Below are 27688 nucleotides of genomic sequence, written 5' to 3' on the forward strand. Positions count from 1 at the left end.
CAAGTCATATGCCAGTTTACTGGCAAACCTACCATGTCAGGGTAGTAAGCCACTGCTCTGTACTCGTCCTCGAACTTGAAGAGGATTGGCAGGTCAATGATGTCCTCATCATCCAGGCCCAGCTCTCTCTTCAGTACATCCCTGTTCCAGTCGATGCAGCTCTGAGAGAGAGTAACCAGTAAAAAAGACACCATGCATTGTTTATGTAAACAAATTTGCTGGTAGCATGCAAAAGAATTGACCACAATAAACTGTTTTATTTTAAAGATAATTACTTCTTTGATTTTCACTTGGAGGTCATGCTCCAGTACTTAAATTCATTTTGTTTAAGCTACTTTGACTTCAAACAAAAAAAGACACTATGTGACCAAAAGTATATGGAAACCCCTGCTAATTGTGAAGTGCAAACAACAACAGCTCATCGTAAAGCGATAGGCCACACAAGCTCATAAAATGAGGCTGCCAAGTGCTGAAGCATGTAGCAAGTAAAAATCATCCACTACCAAGTACCAACCTACTTCAGGAAGCAACATCAGTGCAATAACAGTTTGTCAGGAGCTCCATGACATGGGTTTCCACAGCAAAGCAGAGGCACACAAGAATAAAATCACTATGTCCAATGCCAAGTGTCATCTGGGATGATGTAAAGCAAGTGTGTTTTCTGGAGAGATCAATCATTCTTTACTGGCTTTCTGATGGACAAGTCTGGGTTTAGCTGATGCCAGTGCTGTCTGAATGCATAGTGTCAACTGTTAAGATTGGTGGAGAAGGAATAATGACGTGGGCTGTTTTTGGGTTGTTTGGGTTAAGTCCCTTAGTTCCAAAGGGTAACCTTAATGCTACAGTATATCATATTATATCACACGACAGTGTGATTCCAACTTTGTGGCGACAGGTTAGCCTGTCTAGCCCTTACTTTTTAAGATGCACACCACATAACTGCAACATCATACCCTTCTCTCTACTCATGTTTCCGGTCTCTCCTAAAAACATAAAGGGAAAATACTGCAGATAACAGCTGCAGATGGCTGCAAGAATTTATGTTATGATTTTCACAGATTGAACTAGTCTATCAACTTTTTGATATGTCTCATCTTATAATGTGACTCACCTGTACGTAGTTATTTTCAGCTTGCAAACTTCTATCACTAAGTATCTCATCCAAAGTGACTGGTTCTTCATCTCTCCGACCTTTTTTAAAAGTATGGTAGAAGTATTGTAGAAGTGAGTGTCAGGAGTTTTATTATGAATTTGTTCATTACACATTGTAGATTTGCCACAGATAAATTGCTGAAGACAGGCTTACCCTCAAACATTTTGGCTTGTCCGTGACCATCGTTCTGTAAGTCTCTGAATAGTTTGTAGGCCGCATCTGGGCTAGCCAGCAGCAGCCGGAAGCCCTGTGAACAGATACACAAGAGACAAAGACAACACTGGCTGTTTCATATCCTGAGAGTTTATGCAATCCCACTGTGTAGGTTACAGCATTTCAGTATGGGCTAGTAACAGCTAAAGGCTTCCTGTTCCACCTGTATTCTCCCTATTTCTATTTGTCTATTTAAGAGGAAACATTTACCTTTCTGTCAGGTGCAGGAACAAAAGACATGAATTCATCTACGTGGCCGACAACGAGCCAGTCAGAAAATAAGGCAATGGGCTCCTGAACCTTCTGGGCCCACAGGAAGTCTTGAACTACTTTGGTCATGTTCCGTCCTTTAGTTGCCCTTAAAGAAAGACAAATATGTCGGTTTGTATGACGAAAGTCTTCTGTCACATGTTCTGTTTACTGTGCCATCCTACAACAAGGAACTGGATTTATTAATCATTTGCAAAGCAATGACTGAATAACTCATATTCTTAATAAGTAAGGGGCTTATCTCTGAATCTGTTGCAAACTCACGTAGGAAAGGCCACTCCAATGATAATTCTGCCCAGGGGATAGTTTTTCCCGTTCACAGTGACGGGAGGACTGACCTCCAGATTACCGAATGAGTCCAGACCGCTCACATCCTTGGCCACCCTTGTCACATATCCAAAGTCGGGTCCCTGAAGACATGAATTTGGTTGAGATAAAACTCAAAAAGCTTTTCCATTTCTAAAAGCATTATATATCTCCAAACATTAGATTTAAAGAGAAATCTGAATCCGTCACTCACCAGTAGCTCTTTATATGGAAAGTCCTTGAGTCCTCTATCTCGAGGGGAATCCAGAACAACAGGGAACCGGTGGTGTGGTGCGTCGATATAACCAAACTCCAGCTCGTCCTAGAAAATTGTAGAATTAAATACTTTTTCTTTCATTCAGAGGATTTAACATATTTTTTCAGTTTTTGCCTAAATGTTTTATGTGAATTTGACAAATTTTTCTAAGTTTCACTTCTCTTTCTTGTGACGGGGCGGTTGTGAAAGATCCCTCTGATATAATTATGAATATAATTACAGTTACCAGATAAACTTGGTGGTGTGACTTATCATATTTCCAGTTCCTCTTTCTTTTTCTAAGACGTGTCTCTCTTTCTATGAGGAAGACATAATACCTGTAATTCTTTCTAATTTTTTTGGTATCATCATGCAAGGATTGTGAAACACAACCACATACTGACTGTAGCTGCTGTCAGATAAACCTTTCATGACTTGGCTTATTGGTTTGGTTGGATTCGCAGGCACTCTTAAGGCTTTCCACATTCTACCAAAATTTATAACATGTTTTTTTGAATTTTGATTGAAGAGATAATCGTAAGTAGCTGTAATCTCCATGATATTTATTGCCTGTAGAAACATAAATTTAATGTGAGGTTGGGTTCTCAAATTAGTTCATTGACAGTCAATTCAAATGAAGTTGTACAGCCTTTAATCAAAGGCTCAGAGGGCATGATTTCACATGATTAAAAGCTCTCAGTGAGACACACAAAGACTTCTGCAATTTTCTGTTGTGGTTCCAGTAATATTTGCTGTTAAAGTGCAGTTCTAAAAACAATACTTTGCACTCATATTTTGGAATGTTTGATTTAATCAAAGGCTCAGCGGGCCTCACCCACCCATGTTTTCACATGATTAAAAGCTCTAAGTGAGACACACAAAGACTCCTAAGAAAACTCCATTTAAAAAGAAATAAAAAGTAATCCCAATGAGGAGCTTCCCAAAAACAGAAAAGGTGAGAATGAGGAGCAAACATCAAATGATTGTTTATCACAGGTAAAGCTAAGCTCCACATGAAAGTGTGACACGAAGCTTGCATTTAGTTTTCTTGCCTGCATCCAGCGATCTCCTCTGTTCATGTATTCGCGGCAAATCTTAAGTTGGTACCCACTCCTGGCTACAAGGTTTCTCATTCCTTTCAGGAATTGATGGTTGTCAGATGTTCTGAGAAGACAACCACAAACAGAGAAGTGATTCTCATTAAGAAATCTTTTGCAAAATGCAAATTCATGAGTATGAGTCAAAATTAAGGGGAGTGTGCTGTTGAAATAGCAGCTCTCTAACATCCTATTGACACATCTATTGTCATCATTATCTTAATAATTCACCAGTCAGCTTTTACCTGCAGACAAACACCTCTAGAGGCTTGAGGGTGTTGGGTGTCATGATCCAGGGTGCCACTCTGAACATAACTTTGTCTGTGAAAATAGGCGTCTCTGGAAGTCCCTGTCAAAACACGAGAGAGGCTGCTGAGCTTCATGTCTGTTTACACTGAATCTGCGTTTGATCACTTAAATATAATAAGACACCAAATTAACTCAAAGAGAGATTTTGTTATTTCCAAGTAGTGACACAGACACAGCAATTGACCTTTGCTTATTTAGAAGCAAATTGACTTATAAAAATCTATCTAGTTAAGTTATATTATTGATATGCATGAAAGTTCATTCTGGGCCTCTCAGCATAGTTTAACATAAAATATTGAATAGAAATGAGATTAAACTGTAAAACCCTGTAAAAATAAAGATGTGTAAAATGGTGGATGCCATGTTGCAGGTCTTACTGTAAAGATGGGCTCTAACAGACTGAGGTTGATGCTGATGAGCCCGTCGAAATCTTTGTCAGGAAACCTGAGGCCCTCCACATAAAAGTTCATCTCTCCTACACCTCCAAGGTAAGGCACTTCCTGGGACAAGGAGTCACTGCTCAGCACCAGTGGATAGTCTTTCCCAAATTGGTTGTGTAGCATATCTGCCAAATTAAGAAAAGCGTAAACAAGGTTAATTAAAGGCATTTGCTTTGGGGAAAAAAAGTGATTAAAACAGCACAAAGCCTTAAATAACCAACTGAATTACTTGCATGTTACATCATCTGTTTTGGGGCTTTCTCCGCCCTAATCTTTACTCACACAGGACATTATTCCCCACTTCAGAGGATCTGGCCCTGAAGACTCTGACACTCTCTGCATCTCCCTGAGAGATGTGCATTGTGAGCTTGTAGCCCTCTGGGAGCTTGGCAGGGCCTCTGGTCCGCAGCACCATGACAGACATGTCCTTCAGATCTGAACATCCACAAATAGTCATCGGTTTATCAAACCGACCTCACACATCACCACTTTAATCCGGTGACTAATATGAGCAAATATGAGTGACCTTTTGATGCCGATAACAGTTATGAAAGTTAATGATACAGAGGGAAGAAAGACTGGAGTAAGAGTATTCACTAGTGAACAAGAAGCTGTATTGATTCTCTTTTACCTGACACTCTGGAGATGTAGTCCTGCTCTGTGTCTGGCTTCTTTCCATAGGACCGCTCTGAGTCACAGTTGACCAAAACGATGGCTCCATGCCCATTAGGACCCCATTTCCAGGACCCCTAACAAGTTTTCAACAAACACGATACCCCTCCCCCACATTATGATTCAAGTTTTTATCTACAGGTACATGTAAATGAATTAGATTGACAGTTCCCTTGAAAATCTAAATGCAAAAAGTTTAATAAAAAGTGTAGAGTTTAGACTTGCACACACCAAACTGCTGAAACACAAATATTGCAAAAGCACAGTTTAGGTATTGGAGCAACACATTTATAATAATATCAACAGACAGACAAACGGAAGATAAATCAAGATGACAGAGCAAGGCAAACCTCAGCTACTGACTACAGCCTTATAAGGCTTGTAAAGAGAAATTATCTCACACACAGTGTGCAACATGACAAGCATAAAAACCTTTAAAATAATTCATACACAGCATAAAATCTGCTCCATAAATATAATCCAGGTTGTTGTACACAGCATGTTATTTATTGTCTATCAGAAAGTGAAAAGAAGAAAAAATATCTCCTTCATTAGGTGTCACACTTTGCGCTGCCGTCTAAAACTGACACATTTGAGCTCACCTTATTGGGGTTGTTCTTCTCCACAAAACCGTCTCTGTCCGCATCCACATCCAGAGAGATCTCTGTGAGACAGACATACAAATATTCCAGATATTGTCTCATAACACAACACAATTATTGTTTTTTAAAAGGCTGTTTAAATACATTTATATTTCACAAATCTGAACATCACCATGTACATGAGTCAACTTGATATCCAAAATAAAGACCATTACAGCTTATATATGAGTCATGTTCAGATTACGATGTGCACTTAAACACACCACTAACGCTGACAGAAGAACAAATCAGAGTTAAAGATTAAACTAATAGTTTGTACATATCTCTTATATATTTTTCTTTGGTAAAATGCATCTTGTTTTATTATGTTTTCACATACCAAGTGCAGTCAGGTGCAGGACTGCTCTCCCCAGAACATCTTTATTCTTCCCATAGTACCGGATTGACAGCTTATAAAGTAAAGGCACAAGTCATTTATACACACAACATTATTATTTTTGGTACCACTTTTATCGTTAAGTCTTAGAGGAGCATGACTGAATGCTGTACATTACAAAGCTCTTGAGTCCTGTTCAGTATGTAATATCTCCTCTTATTTGAAAAGTGATAAATGAATCATCAAAATAACAAAAGGTACAGATGCTGCAGGGAGGGTGAGTGGACTTTGGCCACTCTAATTATAAAATTGATTTATCCAATGACTGCAGACAATTGAGTTAAAACAAGAATGTCACAGATTTTTATTGTAGCGGTTTGCTTTCAGGTTCTGCAACTTACTCATATTTAATATCTGAAATGCAGATATTTTACTTTATTTTAAAGTACTTTATTATTTTTTATTATTTCATCTGAATTATAAATAATGATGATCATTTTACATGACTACAGTTTTCACACGAACTTGAATCATGTTCCTGAGTTTGCATTTTTTTCATTTATGAGCAGTTGTTTCCTGGAGCTGGTTATGACCCATACGTTAGCACATATTCATCAAGAAATACGATTAATTGTTTTATCATCAGCATCTAAGGCCATTCACTTCTGTCCTACTTTACCTTGTTATCATTTTCATACTGGCTGGCACGGCTCATGCTGATGTGTAGCACTGAGTTTCCATTGAGAGGGATGGGAGAGAGGTGGGATGTTTCCTGGGACGGTGGGCTGATGCTGTACTGAACATTGGCAGTGCACTTCACAGAGAAGAACTTGGACCCGGGAGGGGCACTCCTGAGAATCAGAAAAATAACATATTCTGATGCATGTCTGAGCTGTTTACACAACACAGGCCTAGTGTATTAAACATAAAGAGCATGTCTAAGAGCAGATATTTGTTCCTATACAAGTAAGGAAGAGCATTGACTGTAATGGGAAAAAATACAATATGTTATACTTAGAAGTATAAGAAGCCTACTCTTGATTCAGGTGTTTTAGCCAATTATAGACCTATATCTAACCTTGCATTTCTATCTAAGATCCTTGAGAAAGCAGTCTCTAATCAGCTATGTGACTTTCTACATAACAATAGTTTATTTGAGGATTTTCAGTCAAGATTTAGAGCGCATCATAGCACAGAGACAGCACTGGTGAAAGTCACAAATGACCTCCTAACTGCATCGGACAAAGGATTTGTCTCTATACTTGTCCTGTTAGATCTTAGTGCCGCATTCGACACAATTGACCATCAAATCCTTTTGCAGAGACTGGAACATTTAATTGGCATTAAAGGAACTGCATTAAGCTGGTTTAAGTCCTATTTATCAGACCGATTTCAGTTTGTACATGTTAATGATGAATCCTCCGTGAAGGCAAGGGTTAGACATGGAGTTCCACAAGGTTCTGTACTTGGACCAATTCTATTCACCCTGTATATGCTTCCTTTAGGTAATATTATTAGGAAACACTCCATAAATGTTCATTGTTATGCAGATGACACCCAATTATATTTATCAATGAAGCCAGATGAACCCAATCAATTAAACAAACTCCAAGCATGCCTTAACGACATAAAGACCTGGATGACCTGCAATTTTCTACTACTAAATTCAGATAAAACTGAAGTTACCTTGCTTGGCCCTAAACACCTTAGAAACACATTATCTAATGATATAGCTACTCTGGATGGCATTACCCTGGCCTCCAGCACCACCGTAAGGAATCTGGGAGTTATCTTTGATCAGGATATGTCCTTTAACTCCCACATAAATCAAATTTCAAAGACTGCCTTTTTTCACTTACGTAATATCGCAAAAATCAGGCACATCCTGTCCCTAAAAGATGCAGAAAAACTAGTCCACGCATTTGTTACTTCTAGGCTGGATTATTGCAGTTCTTTATTATCACGCTGCTCTAATAAGTCTGTAAAGACTCTTCAGCTGGTCCAAAATGCAGCTGCACGATTGACTAAAACTAGAAAAAGAGATCACATTTCTCCCATTTTAGCTTCGCTACATTGGCTTCCTGTAAAATCTAGAATAGAATTTAAAATACTTCTCCTAACTTACAAAGCCCTTAATGGTCAGGCACCATCATATCTTGAAGAGCTCATAATACCGTATTATCCCACTAGAGCACTGCGCTCCCAGGATGCAGGCCTACTGGTGGTCCCTAAAGTCTTTAAAAGTAGAATGGGAGGCAGAGCCTTCAGCTATCAGGCTCCTCTTCTATGGAACCGTCTACCAGATTCGGTCCGGGGTGCAGACACCCTCTCTATGTTTAAGAGTAGGCTTAAAACTTTCCTTTTTGATAAAGCTTATAGTTGGGGCCGACCAGGCTCGCCTTGGATCAGCCCTTAGTTATGCTGCTATAGGCCTAGACTTCTGGGGGACTTCCCATGATGCACTGAGCTCCTCTCTCCTCCTCCTCCTCTCCATCTGTATGCATTCATGTAACATCAATGCATGTCAATAACCAAAGTAGCAGCTGTAGTCATGTTTAAGTTATTCAGTCTATATTCTTTATTGGTTGGAGCGGAGCAGAGCAGGGGGAAAATACTTTAAAGACATACTGTTGGTTTTATTAAAATGAAAATTAGGATAGTGTTTGAGTTCATGCATGATGAAAAATTAAGTTGCAAATAGCAGCTACAGAAAACCCGCAGATAACATCTAAACTTTTAGCTCTGAATTTTAGATTGGACTGTTTTTCTGACCTCATATTATTAATAAATAACTCCAAAAAAGGAATGGGACATATAGACTAGACTTTAACTGTCAGTTAAGTCTCTAACATAACAACATAGCAGTGGTAACCAAAATAATGGACTAGGGTCTAAGGATAGAGGATGTTCAGCCTGGTCGCCAGAATAAAACGTTGGCACTGTACGTTTCTGCAAACCACAGAAACGTTGAATATCTACGTTTCAACACGGGAAATACTTAGTATATTAACATTTCGACAAAACGTATCATCTCAACATTTCTAAAGTGGCGTAGTTCACATGTGATCTATATGAATTGATCTTTCCTATATATAGGAGGAGGAGGGCCAGGTTGATGGATAGTAAGTTTCTTGGCAGCAAGTTGGAAATCAGCAGAGAACTCGGTTCGAGACCACCTCGAAACCGAAACCAATGTCCGCTTCCCGTTTCAACCGACAAAAGCGGGTGTTTTTACCACGTCAGGACATTTGCAGCCGTTTTTCTGGCGAGAAAACCGTTTTTTTTTTTCAGTGAGACATCGGCCGTTTTTATTTTATTTTTTATTTTAATTTTAACCCAAACCATGATCTTTCCCTAACCCTAATCAAGTGGTCTTTGTGCCTAAACCTAACCAGACCTTAACCACAGCGTTGTCACACCATAAAACATCTATTCAACGGGTAGAAATGTTAATATGCTACGTTTGTAGAAATGTTGATATGATACGTAATTCACGTGTTAAAACGTATTCAGCGTTTCTGTGGTTTGCAGAAACATTCAATGCCAACGTTTTCTTCTGGCGACTGTTGTATGCTGTACAGATTGTAAAGCCCCCTGAGGCAAATTTGTGATATTGGGCTATATAAATAAAAATTGAATATATTATACTATTCTATATATTTATATACTATACTAGAATAGAATAGGATATTTCCAGAACCTAATATTTATTCCATAAAGACCCAATTTTAACAGAAGAGATCGGAATAAAGCAAAATAGCATATGTATCTTTGTGTGTGTGTCGCTGTATATAAGAGCAGGTTGAACATATGCTCCTACCTGTGCAGCTTCACCTTCAGTTCGTAGCCGACAACGCATACAACTTGTGTAGGTTTGTCATAATCTACTCTCAGAGTCCGGGAGTGCATCATTGCGCAGTCAGTCAGAGTGGTACAAACGCCGTACAGCTGATCCGTTACCAGCACAAGTGGAGAAGAAGACTAGTCTTGCATACAGACTAGTCTGAGAGCAACAGGTGATTATGAGGGCTGCAGGCTGGAGATTTTAAACCTCTGGGTTCTGGGCGGTGTTTGTTCAGAGAAGGTTGGGATATTTCCTGGGACGGTGGGCTGACGCAGTACTGAACATTCGTAGTGCAGAAAAATAGCATATTCTGATGCATGTGTGGGCTGTTTACACAACACAGGCCTACTGTATTGCCATTTACGGGACTACAGTATGTTTTCACACGAACTTGAATCATGTTCCTGAGTTTTTTTTCATTTATGAGCAGTTGTTTCCTGGAGCTGGTTATGACCTATACGTTAGCACACATATCAAGAAATATGACTAATTGTTTTATCATCAGCATATAAGGCTGTTCACTTCTGTCCTACTTTACCTTGTTATCATTTTCATACTGGCTGGCACGGCACATACAGATGAGTAGCACTGAGTTTCCATTGAGAGGGATGGGAGAGAGGTGGGATGTTTCCTGGGACGGTGGGCTGATGCAGTACTGAAGATCAGCAGTGCACTTCACAGAGAAGAACTTGGACCCGGGAGGGGCACTCCTGAGAATCAGAAAAATAGCATATTCTGATGCATGTCTGGGCTGTTTACACAACACAGGCCTACTGTATTAAACATAAAGAGCATGTCTAAGAGCAGATATTTGTTCCTATACAAGTAAGGAAGAGCATTGACTGTGATGGGAAAAAATACAATATGTTATACTTATTCTGATACTTTGCCAGGTACACTAAACTCAGATGATGTTTTATAATCTGATTTATGGTGAAACCATTTTGCAGATAACAGGCCAGTCGCATCTGTCTGTTGAAAGGATAATGACAGACTGTGTGTGTCTGTAGAGTTAGGAAAAGGAGTCCAACTGACCTGTCCGTTGAGAGAACAATAAAGAACTGTGAGTGGAGACATAACTGAAGAAGAAGCTGACTGTATCTATCTGCTGAGAGTATAATGGACTGCTCAGAGCATAACTTTATACTTTACCTAAGACAGCTCTCTGTATCTGTTGCTGATATTGTACCTGCTTGCAGATGTATTAACCAAGAAAGACATCCTGGTTTGTGAGTCTTTGTTACAGAAACTGCCACCACACTTCCATATGAATATAAGCCACAAGCTCATATTTTGTAACAGATGGAAAACCAAAGTAGCAGCTGTAGTCATGTTTAAGTTATTCAGTCTATATTCTTTATTGGTTGGAGCAGAGCAGAGCAGGGGGAAAAAATGCTTTGAAGACATACTGTTGGTTTTATTAAAATGAAAATTAGGATGGTGTGGGTTCATGCATGATGAAAAAAAAGTTGCAAATAGCAGCTACAGAAGATGTAAAAACTGTCAAGACAGAATAAAGACCAAGATCAGCTGGTGGGAGAATTGCCCTCATGTTTCAGTTGCAGTTCAATCATTAACTGAAAGGAGCCTCCAGGAAATACAATGGGCCCATATTTACCGGTATGTTTGCAGAATCTGAAGCTTTTCCTGGTATGAGACTGAGATGAGGACATTCCTACATTCAATCTAAGGACCAAGACACGTGATAGCCCCTAACACTCCATCTCAGGTTTTCCATGAGTCAGCTATCTTGTGGTATTGTAATTACCATACATACATACATTGTAACTAAACTTTTGTGTAGTGCTAGTCAACACTCCTGTCAGAACAGCAGGAAGCCTGTGGCCTGTGAAGCGAGCCAAAAATTGTGTGCTGGGTATCCATCAGTCTCTCAAAGGCAGTAGATACAATACTACTACAATACTAGTACTATCAAATGCTGTCATTTTTTCCCAAACCCTCAAAATATTCATATCCACATCCATTGTCATGTCAGCTGTTTAAATACCAAAACACCATCACAATTTAAAATACTTTTTAAGTGATTTAAGTTATTTAAACTTAAAGTAATCAATTTCCCTGCTGCCTCAAAATTTTTAATTAATTGATCTAGTGGATAATGGGCCATTCAGAGTTAAGTTGTTGAAATATGAAACTCACTGGACTCAAGAAGAAACATTTAACACCCTGCTGCATGTGTATAGATTGATTGCATTGACAGGAGGTAAAGTCAGCAGCAGATAAACTGTGCACAGACCCATATACATACATTACAAGCAGGCAGGACATTGGATTATAATTAGATTTTAGTATTCTTCATTGTGAGATTTAATAATCTTAAACCCCACCAATTCATTCGTTTGAACTTGAACAACTTCAGCTTTAACAGTTGGACTCCCTGGCTCCTCCATAATTTGCTGACACATTGTTAGACAAAACTATATCATTTAAGAAAAAGGGGTCCATGTATCATCTGTTGAATCAATTATTTCATTCAATCTGAAAAAACTGTCTCACAGGGCTGATCAAGTAAGTCATCCTCTGCCACAATGTTCACAGACATGTTGAGTTGTTGGTTTCTGAGGATTTCCTCTTGGTACTCAATAATCTTGTCCAGTTTCATGAGCACTCATCTGAAAATCTGAAAAAAGAATAAAAAAGATTAGTTTTACTAGTTTGAAAACATAATCTTGTATACAGACCGTCCATTATACGTGCATTTTAATAAAAGTAAAGGCCCTGCACATCCACAAGTGTTTTTCTTGATTCTGGCTGATTAGACCTCTGCTCAGGTTTAAGTTAGGCAAAGCTACAATGGGAATTGTGCATATTTATAAAACTAAGAACTAATAAGAATGGCTGTGCTCTTTCTGGCTATGCTATGTGCTGTATGTTACAGAGTGGCAATGGTAACTTCTAAAATAAAGTGCATGTTGCATGTGAGGTCGCAGGTATGAATCTCTGTTAGTTTATGATTAAACACCAGCGGGTACTGTGGAATATGCTGTCCTTTGTTCTTGGTGGGGAAAACAATTATTTGTGTGTATGTAACCAATGAAGCTTTCACAGCAGCCTCACATCAATTCAGTCTTTTGACAGCTTTGAAGTGTTTGGATTCAGCAACGGCAAACCATAAAAAAGATATGTTTACCAGTCTCCACTTTTTACAGTGCAGTTGGTCTTTGTTTTATTTTGTTTACTTGCCACATGAGCCATCTATTCAATATGGCATAAGTGACATTTGTCATTTGTTTAAGTCTAACGGACACAAAAAAAGTAACAGAAGATGATTTGCTTAAATGTGTTTGAGATGCAGTGAGTTCTGTGCACCTGTTCTCCTGACGCTGTGTTCAGGAACTTGCTGATGGCAGAAAGATAACGCCAACTCTCTTATCTAGAAGACAGAAGAGAGAAAGAGAAAATTTATTGAAACAATTAAAAATTTAGGTTACCGCACCAGCCATAGTAAAAAAAAAAAAGGAGCGGTCCTATCACCTTCTTATCCAGGTCGTTGTTGATGAAGGCTGTGGCTGCCTACTGAGGTTAAACATCGTCTCCCTCTCCTCTCCAAACAGCTACTAGCTGCTCCACCCAGCGGCAAGGGTACAGCAGGTGGTCTTCAGTGTGACCTATAGGTGTATACATACATTTGAAAAAGAGAATGAGTGTGCGTGGAATGTAGGTGTATGTAAGTGATAGAGAGGTGGTGTGTCAGTCTTTAACCCCAGATACGATAGAGTGTGTTGTATGGCTTGCTGAGCTCCAGCAGGCCGCAGTGTTTGCTCAGTTTGGTGACAAGTGTCAGATAACGGCACAACATCTTGTCTGCTCCTCTCTCATCCTGCTCCTCCTAGATCTGAAAGAGAGTTTTCCTGTTACAAAAATACTCCTTTTTCTTCATATTTCAAACAAAAAATGTAATCATTTTCATTTATTCTACAAAAGTAAATGATGTCTAAATCTTGACCCGCATCTTCATAGTTGTCAGGGTTGATCGCTCTCTCCAGCAGCAAGTCGTCCACGCAATGGGTAAACTTCTCCTCCAACCCCCTTCACATACAGACCACAGACCTGGGCCTGGGAGAGGGGACAGATGGGAAAATTATAGATCACATTCTATATTATTTAAGACACTGAGATATATGAGTCAGTAGAGTGAAACTGCATTAAAAAAGTACAAGATAATAAACAATGAATTATTTCATGTTCAATTGATAAAAATAACCTTGAAGAACGTAAATGTGAGCGAGTGGATGTATGCTTTTTCTGCATTCAGCCAGAATATATAAGGTGGTAGCCTGGCGAGACTGATCAGAGATGTCCTCCTCAGCGTATCCCAGCAGCACCTGCAGTTGCATCTCTGAAATCATATTGCTTTTGACATTCTTCACCAGTATGGTGATGGCCTGAGAGAGACATTGAACAACAGAAAAAACAGTCCACGTCAATACAATTTAAAACACACACACTAACATTATCATAAATGAAATTTAAATTTGTAGTAATGTAGTGTTTTAATTAATTGCTGTTATAGGAAAACACAATGACATTCAACTGAGGATATTTTGAATATACATGAGAATAGATTTTTTTTTTTTAAAGTTTATGAAATTGAATGGCGTCTTTCTCTTTAATTTATCCTCTAACTCTGGAGCTCCTTGTATGTCTCACAGAGCTGATCGATGATATCATTCACAGCCAGTGTTAGCAGACATGGAAGCAGACAAGTTACTAAAAGGTCGACTGTTTCACACATCCAGAGTATCTGGGGGAAATCTAGATGGGGCATATTTAAGAATAACACTCTCTGCTTCCTGAGCAATTAATATCTGAGTGCCCTTCAGTGATGAGTGCACCAGTCGAGCTCAGTGCCAGCAACAGAAGGCCTGTGAAAAAAAGAGCTCTGACTCTTCTTAAATGAGTGAAATTCACTATGCCTAAAAACTGCAAAGTTATCAATGATTCCCACACATTTTTTCTGTTGCACTTTTTTTTGTCACTAATGATTCACCCTGAACCATTAATCTTTTGGATGCTGGGGTATCCTTTTTTTGGCTGGAACAGCTGGCAGCATTAAAGCGACAGACAGCCGGCCTGGGACAGAGCACCCCCCGCAGGAGCACAAGTTCTCAGTGGTGAGACAAAGTGCTTGCCGTCAGTCATTTGGTGACACTCAGATGGGTTCACATTATGTGGAGATTATCTTATTGAGATTCAAAGTTCATTGTTTCCTCAGGGTCCGTTTAGTAGCTTTTCTGGGGTTTTCGATCCTGTCACATGATTGTAGATGTTCACATTTCCATTGTTTCTGAGCACATTAAGAACATCTTTTTAAAAAACGTAGATGAAGATGTCGAAAGCTTCAAATCAGCTACTACATTGATCTTGAGGTGAGATTGTTTTGTCAACAACAGTTTGATTAACGATGAAAGTATTCAGCAGAAAGACCACACATTCACTGGTTCCAGTTTCATAGGTGTGAGGATTTGCTACTTGGTCTATTTGATATATCTGGTTGTTATGGATACTCTTTTATTGCATATGTTGATATTAACGATGTCATCATCTCTCCATGTGTGTATGCAGAACTGTTAGCCACGCCCCACTGATCACTACATCGACATCCATTTCCTCCTGTTCATACTGGCCATTAAGAGACCCCTTCATAATGCACTTTAGTGATGGGGGACAAAATCCCCAGCCCTCACTCTGTGCAAAAATGTATTTAAGAGTTTATTTGAAGCTAATATGAAGCTTCAGCTGTCCAACTTAGTCAAATCAAGTCAATATTTTTAAGTTATCCATTTTTAGTGCCATATTCCCTCTTTTTGATCCTTCCACTGCAGCTGTCCGTCGAGACACAAAAAGAGGGACTGTTTAATTAAAATGACTGGAACTGTGGAAGATTTTTTATTAGACAAACTCCTTATATTATCTTCAGATAAAGTTTTAAATGCATTTTTGCTCAAAATGTGGGGATCTTCTCATGGTCCATATAAACAGGAGGAATCATGACAGCAAGCAAAACCTGACTATTGTTTTAAGACACACTTGAAAAATTGTGAGCGTATCCTTTAATGACAGCACGACTGCAAAGATATCTTTCTTTATCTTTTTTAAGCTGTTTTCCTCTCTCTCCTCATCTTTTTACCTTTCACTCACTTTCTCTTCTTTTATGTTCATCTGTGTATCTCTCCCATTTCCCTTTCTCTGTCTCAGCTTTCCCTCAAGAGGCATATCTTGCCAAAAACGAGCCAAGGGCATGTGAACTCAAACACAGACGCAGAACAGGAGCAGGAGTTAGAAGCCAGATGAAGAGACTGACTAATCTTCCTTTGTATGTTTGGCATGGATCTGCTGCCTGTCATGACAGACACCTCGCTCCATGGACATGTACCTATAGCCCCCATTCCAGCTCCATCTGGCACCCTTCTTGAAAGCTCAAGGCAAAGGAAGAGATCTCCGCACCCACGCAGCATCACTACTGACTGTTATCTGTCAGCTGGTTTAACAGAATAACTCTGCCTGCCTGCTCATTCTTCAGGGCAGTAAGCTCCAAAATCTTGTTTGCCCTCTTTTAAAGATCAGGATTTGAATGAAGGTTTAATCTTGTGACTGAAAGCACGATGAAAGAAACCAATCAAACCATTTAGCTTGTGAAACAGTGGGTCTGCAGAAAGGAGAGTTGTACTAGAGAGGAAAATGGTTTATTTTTTAATGTCAACCTCACATCCCACTGTGATATTGTACATGGGTCCAACTTTGATGTGCTGAGTGTGTGTTTCTGTGGCTGTCTGTCGGGTACATATCTGCTGCAGTGAATGGTGATAATGTGTTGACTGCTGACCACAGTAAACCTGAGTCTGAAACAGCTCACCTTTCCTGAGTGGAGAGGCTTTTCCCTATCTTCAGTTTGTTATGAAGGAAAGAACTGACACAAGAATTTTTTTTTGTTATTTCAGTGATAAGAGTGAAGCAGACATGAGATTTATTGTCTAAAGTGAATTAATGATAATTAATTTACAGTATGTGAAAGTACAACAGATTTGAAGACACTGGACCAAATGCAAAACACAGCCTGTTAATGTATACATATAGCTACAAATCACTCAGAACAAATTCAAATATTCAGCATTTGACTCTACTGGAAAATGGCTTAGTTCACTTTTTAGTTCATAATGACACATTTGTGTATTACAGCCTTTTGAAGTCAATATTATGAATTGAAGGACATGATTTCAAATGATTTTCCTCTGGGCTGGAAATGCTTGAGTAGATGGATTACGCCCTCTTGTGGCTCTGTATTATTATTGCACATCACTATGTGGTTCCATTCATCTAACTGTGCTTGCACTGTACGCCAATGGCCGATCCAAACCACAACAGATTGGGAGCGAGTCTTCTATGTGCTCAATTCAAATGATTGTATTTCTGTTCTTGTCTGCTTTAGCCCTTCAGAAGATGTTAATATTGCTTTACATCCTTTTTTTGTAAATAGAGCCAACAAAAAGGTTTAATAAAGATGAAGATACAAACAATATATCAAAACACTGCGGTTATGTTTCCTTAATAAATGTTGATTGTTACTTATTGCAAATACTTTGGTATGAAATTAGGCATACATTATTTGGAAAAAAAAGTGGCACTTATTGCAAAATGATTGAGGTAATGTAAGGCTTTGACAAAAAAATTCCCTCTTCAAACATAATCATTCCTATGAAATAGGTTTTCCAAAACAATTTACAATTTTTGAAAATAAAGCCCTCTATCTGCCTCTCTAACCAATCTCCATACAGTTTTCATTCACATCTCCAGATTCCACCACTTGAAGTCAAACGGTTCCCTGCGGACATTGGAGCCACAATGGACCTCTCCCAGCAGTTTGTGGTAGGAGGCGAAGTCGTCAATGAATGTGCATGTGAGGCCCAGGCCTTCCATCAGTGAGCACATCTCAGCCTCCAGGGCACAGCGTCCATTCACCTTGGGGCCGAAGGGCTTCGGGATGCCAAGGTTTTTCCCCAAGACAATCATGTTCACCTGGAAACAGATGTGACGGATCATGTGAAAACCACAAGTGCTATCAGCTCCTAGATTTACTTACATCTTGTTAACTGATGAGTGCTTTAATGCCTCTAAAATGGAAACAAGCATTGGAAAATGATCATAGCTGAGTCATATGCCAGTTTACTGGCAAACATACCATGTCTGGGTAGTAAGCCACTGCTCTGTACTCGTCCTTCATTTCCTCCATCAACTTGAAGAGGATTGGCAGGTCGATGATGTCCTCATCATCCAGGCCCAGCTCTCTCTTCAGTACATCCCTGTTCCAGTCGATGCAGCTCTGAGAGAGAGTAACCAGTAAAAAGGACACCATGCATTGCACATACTGCATAATACACAAGTTAAAAAGCCATTTTTTCTCATCTAATTCCATATTAATTGTTTCTGTAAACAAATGTGCTGGTAGCATGCAGAAGAATTGACCACAATAAACTGTGTTTTATTTTAATGATAATTTCTTCTTTGATTTTCACTTGGAGGTCATGCTCCAGTACTCAAATTCATTTTGTTTAAGCTACTTTGACTTCAAACAAAAAACCACACTATGTGACCAAAAGTATATGGACACCCCTGCTAATGAGTAAGTTCAACTGCCTTGGCCACACCCAGTGCTAAAAGGTTCATGACATGAAGCATACAGCCAAGCAATATCCATTGACAAACATTTGGTTATACTGAAGCACTCAGTGGTTTTCAATGTGGCACTGTCATAGGATGCCATCTTTCTAAAAATGTCAACCCTGTGAGACATGCATCAATCAGCTGTAAGTGCTGTTATTGTGAAGTGCAAACAACAACAGCTCATTGTAAAGCGATAGGCCACACAAGCTCATAAAATGAGGCTGCCAAGTGTTGAAGCATGTAGCAAGTAAAAATGGTTTGTTCTCATCCACTACCAAGTACCAACCCACTTCAGGAAGCAACATCAGTGCAATAACAGTTTGTCAGGAGCTCCATGACATGGGTTTCCACAGCAAAGCAGAGGCACACAAGACTAAAATCACTATGTGCAATGCTAAGTGTCGTCTAGGATGATGTAAAGCAAGTGTGTTTTCTGGAGAGATCAATCATTCTTTACTGGCTTTCTGATGGACAAGTCTGGGTTTAGCTGATGCCAGTGCTGTCTGAATGCATAGTGTCAACTGTTAAGATTGGTGGAGAAGGAATAATGATGTGGGCTGTTTTTGGGTTGTTTGGGTTAAGTCCCTTAGTTCCAAAGGGTAACCTTAATGCTACAGTATATCATATTATATCACACGACAGTGTGATTCCAACTTTGTGGCGACAGGTTAGCCTGTCTAGCCTTTACTTTTTAAGATGCACACCACATAACTGCAACATCATACCCTTCTCTCTACTCATGTTTCCAGTCTCTCCTAAAAACATAAAGGGAAAATGGAACGACATATTCATCAATCACATATGAGACTTATGTTTGGCTGTCCACATACTTATGGCAGATACAGATTACAGCTGCAGTAGGCTGCAAGAATTTATGTTATAATTTTCACAGATTGAACCAAGTCTATCATCTTTCTGAGCTGGAAAGATTTTTTTTTTTTTGAGAAATTGATATGTCTCATCGTATAATGTGACTCACCTGTACGTAGTTATTTTCAGCTTGCAAACTTTCATTACTAAGTATCTCATCCAAAGTGACTGGTTCTTCATCTCTCTGACCTTTTTTAAAAGTATGGTAGAAGTATTGTAGAAGTGAGTGTCAGGACTTTTTATGATGAATTTGTTCATTACATATTGTAGATTTGCCACAGATAAATTGCTGAAGACAGGCTTACCCTCAAACAGTTTGGCTTGTCCGTGACCATCGTTCTGTAAGTCTCTGAATAGTTTGTAGCCAGCGTCTGGGCTAGCCAGCAGCAGCCGGAAGCCCTGTGAACAGATACACAAGAGACAAAGACAACACTGGCTGTTTCATATCCTGAGAGTTTATGCAATCCCACTGTGTAGGTTACAGCATTTCAGTATGGGCCAGTAACAGCTAAATGCTTCCTGTTCCACCTGTATTCTCACTATTTCTATTTGTCTGTTTAAGAGGAAACATTTACCTTTCTGTCAGGTGCAGGAACAAAAGACATGAATTCATCTACGTGGCCGACAACAAGCCAGTCAGAAAATAAGGCAATGGGCTCCTGAACCTTCTGGGCCCACAGGAAGTCTTGAACTACTTTGGTCATGTTCCGTCCTTTAGTTGCCCTTAAAGAAAGACAAATATGTCGGTTTGTATGACAAAAGTCTTCTGTCACATGTTCTGTTTACTGTGCCATCCTATAACAAGGAACTGGATTTATTAATCATTTGCAAAGCTGCTCATGCATAACTGAATGACTCATATTCTCAAGAAGTAAGGGGCTTATCTCTGAATCTGTTGCAAACTCACGTAGGAAAGGCCACTCCAATGATAATTCTGCCCAGGGGATAGTTTTTCCCGTTCACAGTGACGGGAGGACTGACCTCCAGATTACCGAATGAGTCCAAACTGCTCACATCCTTTCTCTGGGCCACCCTTGTCACATATCCAAAGTCGGGTCCCTGAAGACATGAATTTGGTTGAGATAAAACTCAAAAAGCTTTTCCATTTCTAAAAGCATTATATATCTCCAAACATTAGATTTAAAGAGAAATCTGAATCCATCACTCACCAGTAGCTCATTATATGGAAAGTCCATGAGTTCTCCATCTCGAGGGGAATCCAGAACAACAGGGAACCGGTGGTGTGGTGCGTCGATATAACCAAACTCCAGCTCGTCCTAGAAAATTGTAGAATTAAATACTTTTTCTTTCATTCAGAGGATTTAACATATTTTTTCAGTTTTTGCCTAAATGTTTTATGTGAATTTGACAAATTTTTCTAAGTTTCACTTCTCTTTCTTGTGACGTGGCGGTTGTGAAAGATCCCTCTGACATAATTATGAATATAATTACAGTTACCAGATAAACTTGGTGGTGTGACTTGTCATATTTCCAGTTCCTCTTTCTTTTTCTAAGACGTGTCTCTCTTTCTATGAGGAAGACATAATACTTCATAGTAATTCTTTCTAATTTTTTTGGTATCATCATGCAATTATTGTGAAACACAACCACATACTGACTGTAGCTGCTGTCAGATAAACCTTTCATGACTTGGCTTATTGGTTTGGTTGGATTCGCAGGCACTCTTAAGGCTTTCCACATTCTACCAAAATGTATAACATGTTATAAATTAACATGAGATAATCGTAAGTAGCTGTAATCTCCATTATATGTATTGCCTGTAGAAACATAAATTAAATGTGAGGTTGGGTTCTCAAATTAGTTCATTGACAGTCAATTCAAATGAAGTTGTACAGCCTTTAATCAAAGGCTCAGAGGGCATGATTTCACATGATTAAAAGCTCTCAATGAGACACACAAAGACTTCTGCAATTTTCTGTTGTGGTTCCAGTAATATTTGCTGTTAAAGTGCAGTTGTAAAAACAATACTTTGCACTCATATTTTGGAATGTTTGATTTAATGAAAGGCTCAGCGGGCCTCACCCACCCATGTTTTCACATGATTAAAAGCTCTCAGTGAGACACACAAAGACTTCTAAGACTTAAACTCCATTTAAAAAGAAATAAAAAGTAATCCCAATGAGGAGCTTCCCAAAAACAGAAAAGGTGAGAATGAGGAGCAAACATCAAATGATTGTTTATCACAGGTAAAGCTAAGCTCCACATGAAAGTGTGACACGAAGCTTGCATTTAGTTTCCTTGCCTGCATCCAGCGATCTCCTCTGTTCATGTATTCGTGGCAAATCTTAAGTTTGTACCCACTCCTGGCTACAAGGTTTCTCATTCCTTTCAGGAACTGATGGTTGTCAGATGTGCTGAGAAGGCAACCACAGACAGAGAAGTGATTCTCATTAAGAAATCTTTTGCAAAATGCAAATTCATGAGTATGAGTCAAAATTAAGGGGAGTGTGCTGTTGAAATAGCAGCTCTCTAACATCCTATTGACACATCTATTGTCATCATCATCTTAATTATTCATCAGTCAGCTTTTACCTGCAAACAAACACCTCTAGAGGCTTGAGGGTGTTGGGTGTCATGATCCAGGGTGCCACTCTGAAAATAACTTTGTCTGTGAAAATAGGCGTTTCTGGAAGTCCCTGTCAAAACAAGAGAGAGGCTGCTGAGCTTCATGTCTGTTTACACTGAATCTGCGTTTGATCACTTAAATATAATAAGACACCAAATTAACTCAAAGAGAGATTTTGTCATTTCCAAGTAGTGACACAGACACAGCAATTGACCTTTGCTTATTTAGAAGCAAATTGACTTATAAAAATCTATCTAGTTAAGTTATATTATTGATATGCATGAAAGTTCATTCTTGGCCTCTCAGCATAGTTTAACATAAAATATTGAATAGAAATGAGCTGTAAAACCCTTGGTGGAAATGAAATAAAGATGTGTAAAATGGTGGATGCCATGTTGCAGGTCTTACTGTAGAGATGGGCTCTAACAGACTGAGGTTGATGCTGATGAGCCCGTCGAAATCTTTGTCAGGAAACCTGAGGCCCTCCACATAAAAGTTCATCTCTCCTACACCTCCAACGTAAGGCACTTCCTGGGACAAGGAGTCACTGCTCAGCACCAGTGGATAGTCTTTCACAAATTGGTTGTATAGTTTATCTGCCAAATTAAGAAAAGCATAAACAAGGTTAATTAAAGGCATTTGCTTTGGGGAAAAAAAGTGATTAAAACAGCACAAAGCCTTAAATAACCAACTGAATTACTTGCATGTTACATCATCTGTTTTGGGGCTTTCTCCGCCCTAATCTTTACTCACACAGGACATTATTCCCCACTTCAGAGGATCTGGCCCTGAAGACTCTGACACTCTCTGCATCTCCCTGAGAGATGTGCATTGTGAGCTTGTAGCCCTCTGGGAGCTTGGCAGGGCCTCTGGTCCGCAGCACCATGACAGACATGTCCTTCAGATCTGAACATCCACAAAGAGTCATATTAATGTTGTTTGAGCTGTTCATTTCTAACCTTGATACCACAGATGTTAGAAAATACACATGTAATATGTACAGGACTACATGAATGTAATTGAGTGACTTTTTGACTTTAAGTTTTAATGCTAAAGCCACATACTGTCAGTTTGTGGTAATATTTATGATAAATGAAAATACAAGGACAAATTAAACTGATTAAACTGCAACATGACGCCTGTTTTTTATTATCAAATTTTAGTTTAACTGGTTTATCTACATCAGAGGCCTAGGGTTAGTTTATCAAACCACTACAGTCACCCACACAGAGTTCTCTAGAATTGTAGGTTTATCAAACCGACCTCACACATCACCACTTTAATCTGGTGACTAATATGAGCAAATATGAGTGACCTTTTGATGCCGATAACAGTTATAAAAGTTAATGATACAGAGGGAAGAAAGACTGGAGTAAGAGTATTCACTAGTGAACAAGAAGCTGTATTGATTCTCTTTTACCTGACACTCTGGAGATGTAGTCCTGCTCTGTGTCTGGCTTCTTTCCATAGGACCGCTCTGAGTCACAGTTGACCAAAACGATGGCTCCATGCCCATTAGGACCCCATTTCCAGGACCCCTAACAAGTTTTCAACAAACACGATACCCCTCCCCCACATTATGATTCAAGTTTTTATCTACAGGTACATGTAAATGAATTAGATTGACAATTCCCTTGAAAATCTAAACGCAAAAAGTTTAATAAACAGTGTAGAGTTTAGACTTGCACACACCAAACTGCTGAAACACAAATATTGCAAAAGCACAGTTTAGGTATTGGAGCAACACATTTATAATAATATCAACAGACAGACAAACGGAAGATAAATCAAGATGACAGAGCAAGGCAAACCTCAGCTACTGACTACAACCTTATAAAGCTTGTAAAGAGAAATTATCTCACACATAGTGTGCAACATGACAAGCATAAAAACCTTTAAAATAATTCATACACAGCATAAAATCTGCTCCATAAATATAATCCAGGTTGTTGTACACAGCATGTTATTTATTGTCTATCAGAAAGTGAAAAGAAGAAAAAATATCTCCTTCATTAGGTGTCACACTTTGCGCTGCCGCCTAAAACTGAGCTCACCTTATTGGGGTTGTTCTTCTCCACAAAACCGTCTCTGTCTGCATCCACATCCAGAGAGATCTCTGTGAGACAGACATACAAATATTCCAGATATTGTCTCATAACACAATACAATTATTGTTTTTTAAAAGGCTGTTTAAATACATTTATATTTCACAAATCTGAAAATCACCATGTACGTGAGTTAACTGGATATCCAAAATAAAGACCATTACAGCTTATATATGAGTCATGTTCAGATTACGATGTGCACTTAAACACACCACTAACGCTGACAGAAGAACAAATCAGAGTTAGAGATTAAACTAATAGTTTGTACATATCTCTTATATATTTTTCTTTGGTAAAATGCATCTTGTTTTATTATGTTTTCACATACCAAGTGCAGTCAGGTGCAGGACTGCTCTCCCCAGAACATCTTTATTCTTCCCATAGTACCGGATTGACAGCTTATAAAGTAAAGGCACAAGTCATTTATACACACAACATTATTATTTTTGGTACCACTTTTATCGCAAAGTCTTAGAGGAGCATGACTGAATGCTGTACATTATAAAGCTCTTGAGTCCTGTTCAGTATGTAATATCTCCTCTTATCTGAAAAGTGATAAATGAATCATCAAAATAACAAAAGGTACACATGCTGCAGGGAGGGTGAGAGGACTTTGGCCAAATAAAAAAATATATTTCTCCAGACAAGAGTTAAAAAAACTTAGTCATAGATTTTTTTTGTAACAGTTTGCTTTCAGGCTCTGAAACTTACTCATATTTAATATCTGAAATGCAGATATTAATTACTTCATCTGAATTATAAATAATGATGATCATTTACATGACTACAGTTTTCACACAAACTTGAATCATGTTCCTGAGTGTGCATTTTTTTCATTTATGAGCAGTTGTTTCCTGGAGCTGGTCATATGTTGGCACATATTCATCAAGAAATACGACTAATTGTTTTATCATCAGCATACCTTGTTATCATTTTCATACTGGCTGGCACGGCTCATGCTGATGAATAGCACTGAGTTTCCATTGAGAGGGATGGGAGAGAGGTGGGATGTTTCCTGGGACGGCGGCCTGATGCTGTACTGAACATTAGCAGTGCACTTCACAGAGAAGAACTTGGACCCGGGAGGGGCACTCCTGAGAATCAGAAAAATAGCATATTCTGATGCATGTCTGGGCTGTTTACACAACACAGGCCTACTGTATTAAACAAAAATAGTGTGTCTAAGAGCAGATATTTGTTCCTATACAAATGAGGAAGTGCACTGACATATGAATATAAGCAACAAGCTCATATGTCGTAGCAGGTGGCAAACCAAAATAGCAGCTGTAGTCAATCTATATTCCTTATTGCCAAGAAGACAGCAGAGCGGGAAAAAAGACTTTAAAAACATATTGTCGGTTTTATCAAAATGAAAATTAGGATGGTGTGAGTTCATACATGATGAAAAATTTGCGAATTGCAACTGCAAAATATGTAAAAACTGTCAAGACAGAATGAAGAACTAAATCAGCAGGTGGGAGAATTGCCCTCATGTTTCAGTTACAGTTCAATCATTAACTGAAAGGAGCATCCGGGAAATACAATGGGCCCATATTTACTTGCATGTTTACAGAATCTGACGCTTTTCCTTGTATGAGACCGAGGTGAGGGCGTGCCTACATTCAGCCTAAGGACCAAGACACCTGATAGCCTCTAACGCTCCATCTCAGGTTTTCCATGAGTCAGCTATCTTGTGGTATTGTAATTACCATACATTTATGCTAGAATAAGCACTATGCTGTCAAAATACCCACTGAACAGTACTGGCATGCCCATTGTACATTGAAATTTGCATGAGAAAGTATCTCTTGTTTTACAATAAACAAGTGAACTAAACTAAAACAAGGCACCTTTACATAATCACTGGAATGGATATCCTTTCAAATGATATCAGCCTTTTATTTCTGGCTAGTCCGAAAAGACCTCAGAGCCCCTGGGGGTCCAGGCCATGTCCTAGTTTCCAGCTCTGCCCAGTCAGTAATCCAGCCTCGCTCTATGGTGTTGTGTTGTGTAGGTTGGTATTTGGCAGAACAGATAGCCTGCATTTCTTTGGGACAACAAAGTCTCTCCTGTTGGCCAGTAACAAAAGAGGGCTGTTGATTCTCCCCATTGTACAAAAAAAAACAACCCATGAGATCTGTCACCACCAGGATCTACAAATGATATCCTTCCCACAACACTCTCTGTGGGTTAACAATGGAGTTCTTACTATATACGTTTCATAAAAAAGGAAATAAAGTAAAATTAATAAAAAAGGAAAAAAGGAACATATAGATTAGACTTTAACTGTCAGTCTCTAACATAACAACATAGCAGTGGTAAAGAAAATAATACACTAAGGTCTAAGGATAGAAGATGTTGTATGCTGTACAGATTGTAAAGCCCCCTGAGGCAAATTTGTGATATTAGACTATATAAATAAAAATTGAATTCTATACATTTATATACTAAACTATAATACAATATAATATTTTTTTTCCAAAAATAAACATTTTTTTCTGGAAATTAACATAAGAGATCAGAATAAAGCAAAATAGCATATGAGTCTTTGTGTGTGTGTGTCGCTGTATATGACAGCAGGTTGAACATATGGTCCTACCTGTGCAGCTTCACGTTAAGCTCAGAGCCGACCACGCATATGACATTTGTAGTTTTGTCATAATCTACTCTGAGAGTCCGGGGGTGCATCATGGCTGCGGTCGCCCCACAGAGTGTGAGGCAGTCAGTCAGAGAGTTAACAAATACCACCGGCTGATCCGTTGACAAGACAAGCTGAGACACGAACTAGCCTTGTTTACGGTCCGGTGTGAATGCAACAAGTGATTATGAAGGCTGCCTGTTGAAGATTTTGCCCATCTGGGCGGTGATTGGTCAGACCCCCACCCCCTCTGTCCTTCGTCACCACTGGGCTACCTCCTGTGTCGTCTCTCTCTCTCTCTCTCTCTCTCTCTCTGTTATCTCTCTCTCTCTCTCGTCTCGTCTAGTCTCTCAGATTATGTGTCTCTCTTTATGTTGTCTTTGGTGTCTTTTTGTGTGTGTGTGTTTATTTTTCTCGAGGCAATATTTCGCATAAAGAAACCGAGATAGGACAAACAAATACTGTAGCCAATTTTACAAATAATTAATTATAGCCTACAGCGTCTTTCACGTGAATTCTACTGTATATTACAGTAATTATAGCAGGCTGTACCGTAGTTTTATTTAGTTTGATCACCTAATTGTAGCTAAAAACTCGGAAGCAGCACAACAGCTTTTCCTAAATTACATGAAAAATGTAAAGTTAGTTAAAAACAAAAAAGCTCGTGCCAAAACGCAAAAGCCACCTCCTGCTCAATCATCACCACCATCATCGATAATAACAAGCACAATGTATGTATTTTACAGGTTAAAGTTTTCTTGCCCAGTGGATAATTACGAAACAGCTCACCTGTACAGGTTTGCCTTCAGAGAGGTGCCAACAATATGGAGAACACTTTGGGCGTTTTCTGTGTCCAGACGACATGTTCGAAGATATTCTTGTTCAACTCTTTTCCTCTTGTTTAAGAAAGCAGGAATGTCGGTTTGGGTTGTTTGTTGAAACATGGCTGGTTGGTTGATCTCCTCAGACTAATGACAGATTTGTGGAGCGATAGTTTTTGTTGCTTCTAAGTGCTTCCAATTTGTAATTTGAGATAGGAGGGACTCTGCCTTTTGAATCACATATTTGGCAGGAAACCAAAAAAAGAAAAACCTGTTAAATATGGCATTAAGTTCTCTTGTGAATTGTATGGAAGCCCAGTACTGCCAGTAAAAAAAAAAAGATGTTACCTGATAATTTGAAAAAAAATGTTCATTGTAAGTCAAAATTATGATATTAAAAAGCCAAAAGTACAAGATAAAAAGTCACAAATATGAAATAAAAAGTCA

General features: G+C 38.9%; 2 protein-coding genes across 3 annotated transcripts in view; both read right to left on the bottom strand.

The window, feature by feature from the left end:
- LOC121894488 (protein-arginine deiminase type-2-like) overlaps positions 1-9744 on the bottom strand; it is a 12506-nt gene extending 2762 nt beyond the window's left edge. Inside the window, exons 1-15 of the mRNA XM_042407106.1 lie at positions 9515-9744; positions 6374-6545; positions 5698-5767; positions 5319-5380; positions 4676-4793; positions 4327-4479; positions 3982-4169; positions 3541-3644; positions 3251-3362; positions 2157-2264; positions 1901-2046; positions 1577-1724; positions 1307-1400; positions 1112-1191; positions 33-161 (exon numbers count right to left, since the gene is read on the bottom strand). Coding sequence (XP_042263040.1) covers positions 33-161; positions 1112-1191; positions 1307-1400; positions 1577-1724; positions 1901-2046; positions 2157-2264; positions 3251-3362; positions 3541-3644; positions 3982-4169; positions 4327-4479; positions 4676-4793; positions 5319-5380; positions 5698-5767; positions 6374-6545; positions 9515-9606 — 1776 coding nt within the window. The 5' untranslated portion in view covers positions 9607-9744. The remainder of the gene's footprint in view (positions 1-32; positions 162-1111; positions 1192-1306; positions 1401-1576; positions 1725-1900; positions 2047-2156; positions 2265-3250; positions 3363-3540; positions 3645-3981; positions 4170-4326; positions 4480-4675; positions 4794-5318; positions 5381-5697; positions 5768-6373; positions 6546-9514) is intronic.
- A 6620-nt stretch (positions 9745-16364) lies between these two features.
- Positions 16365-27637, bottom strand: LOC121894487 (protein-arginine deiminase type-2-like). Of its 2 annotated transcripts, none has more exons than XM_042407104.1 (16): positions 27210-27637; positions 24705-24876; positions 24111-24180; positions 23732-23793; positions 23098-23215; positions 22431-22583; positions 22086-22273; positions 21644-21747; positions 21354-21465; positions 20260-20367; positions 19998-20149; positions 19666-19813; positions 19396-19489; positions 19200-19279; positions 17739-17879; positions 16365-17575 (listed from the first exon to the last, which is right to left on the bottom strand). In XM_042407104.1, the coding sequence occupies exons 1-16, from the start codon at positions 27362-27364 to the stop codon at positions 17342-17344; spliced, it is 2091 nt and encodes a 696-aa protein (XP_042263038.1). In that variant the 5' UTR covers positions 27365-27637; the 3' UTR covers positions 16365-17341. The 2 variants fall into 2 exon arrangements, with proteins under 2 accessions (XP_042263038.1, XP_042263039.1); XM_042407105.1 differs by lacking the exon at positions 27210-27637 and adding an exon at positions 26382-26615.
- Between the last annotated feature and the right edge of the window lie 51 nt (positions 27638-27688).

This window comes from Thunnus maccoyii, chromosome 3 (genome assembly GCF_910596095.1).
Source record: "Thunnus maccoyii chromosome 3, fThuMac1.1, whole genome shotgun sequence".
NCBI classification, from domain to species: Eukaryota; Metazoa; Chordata; class Actinopteri; order Scombriformes; family Scombridae; genus Thunnus; species Thunnus maccoyii.

What these genes read in the sequence shown, in the direction of transcription:
- LOC121894487 (XM_042407104.1), bottom strand. Translation starts at nt 27,364, where the DNA reads ATGTTTCAACAAACAACCCAAACCGACATTCCTGCTTTCTTAAACAAG. An exon ending in ATTGGAGTGGCCTTTCCTAC is followed by an intron (nt 19,814 to 19,997) that starts GTGAGTTTGCAA and finishes TCTTTCTTTAAG; the next exon opens with GGCAACTAAAGGACGGAACA. An exon ending in CTGAAAATAACTACGTACAG is followed by an intron (nt 17,880 to 19,199) that starts GTGAGTCACATT and finishes ACTCTCTCTCAG; the next exon opens with AGCTGCATCGACTGGAACAG.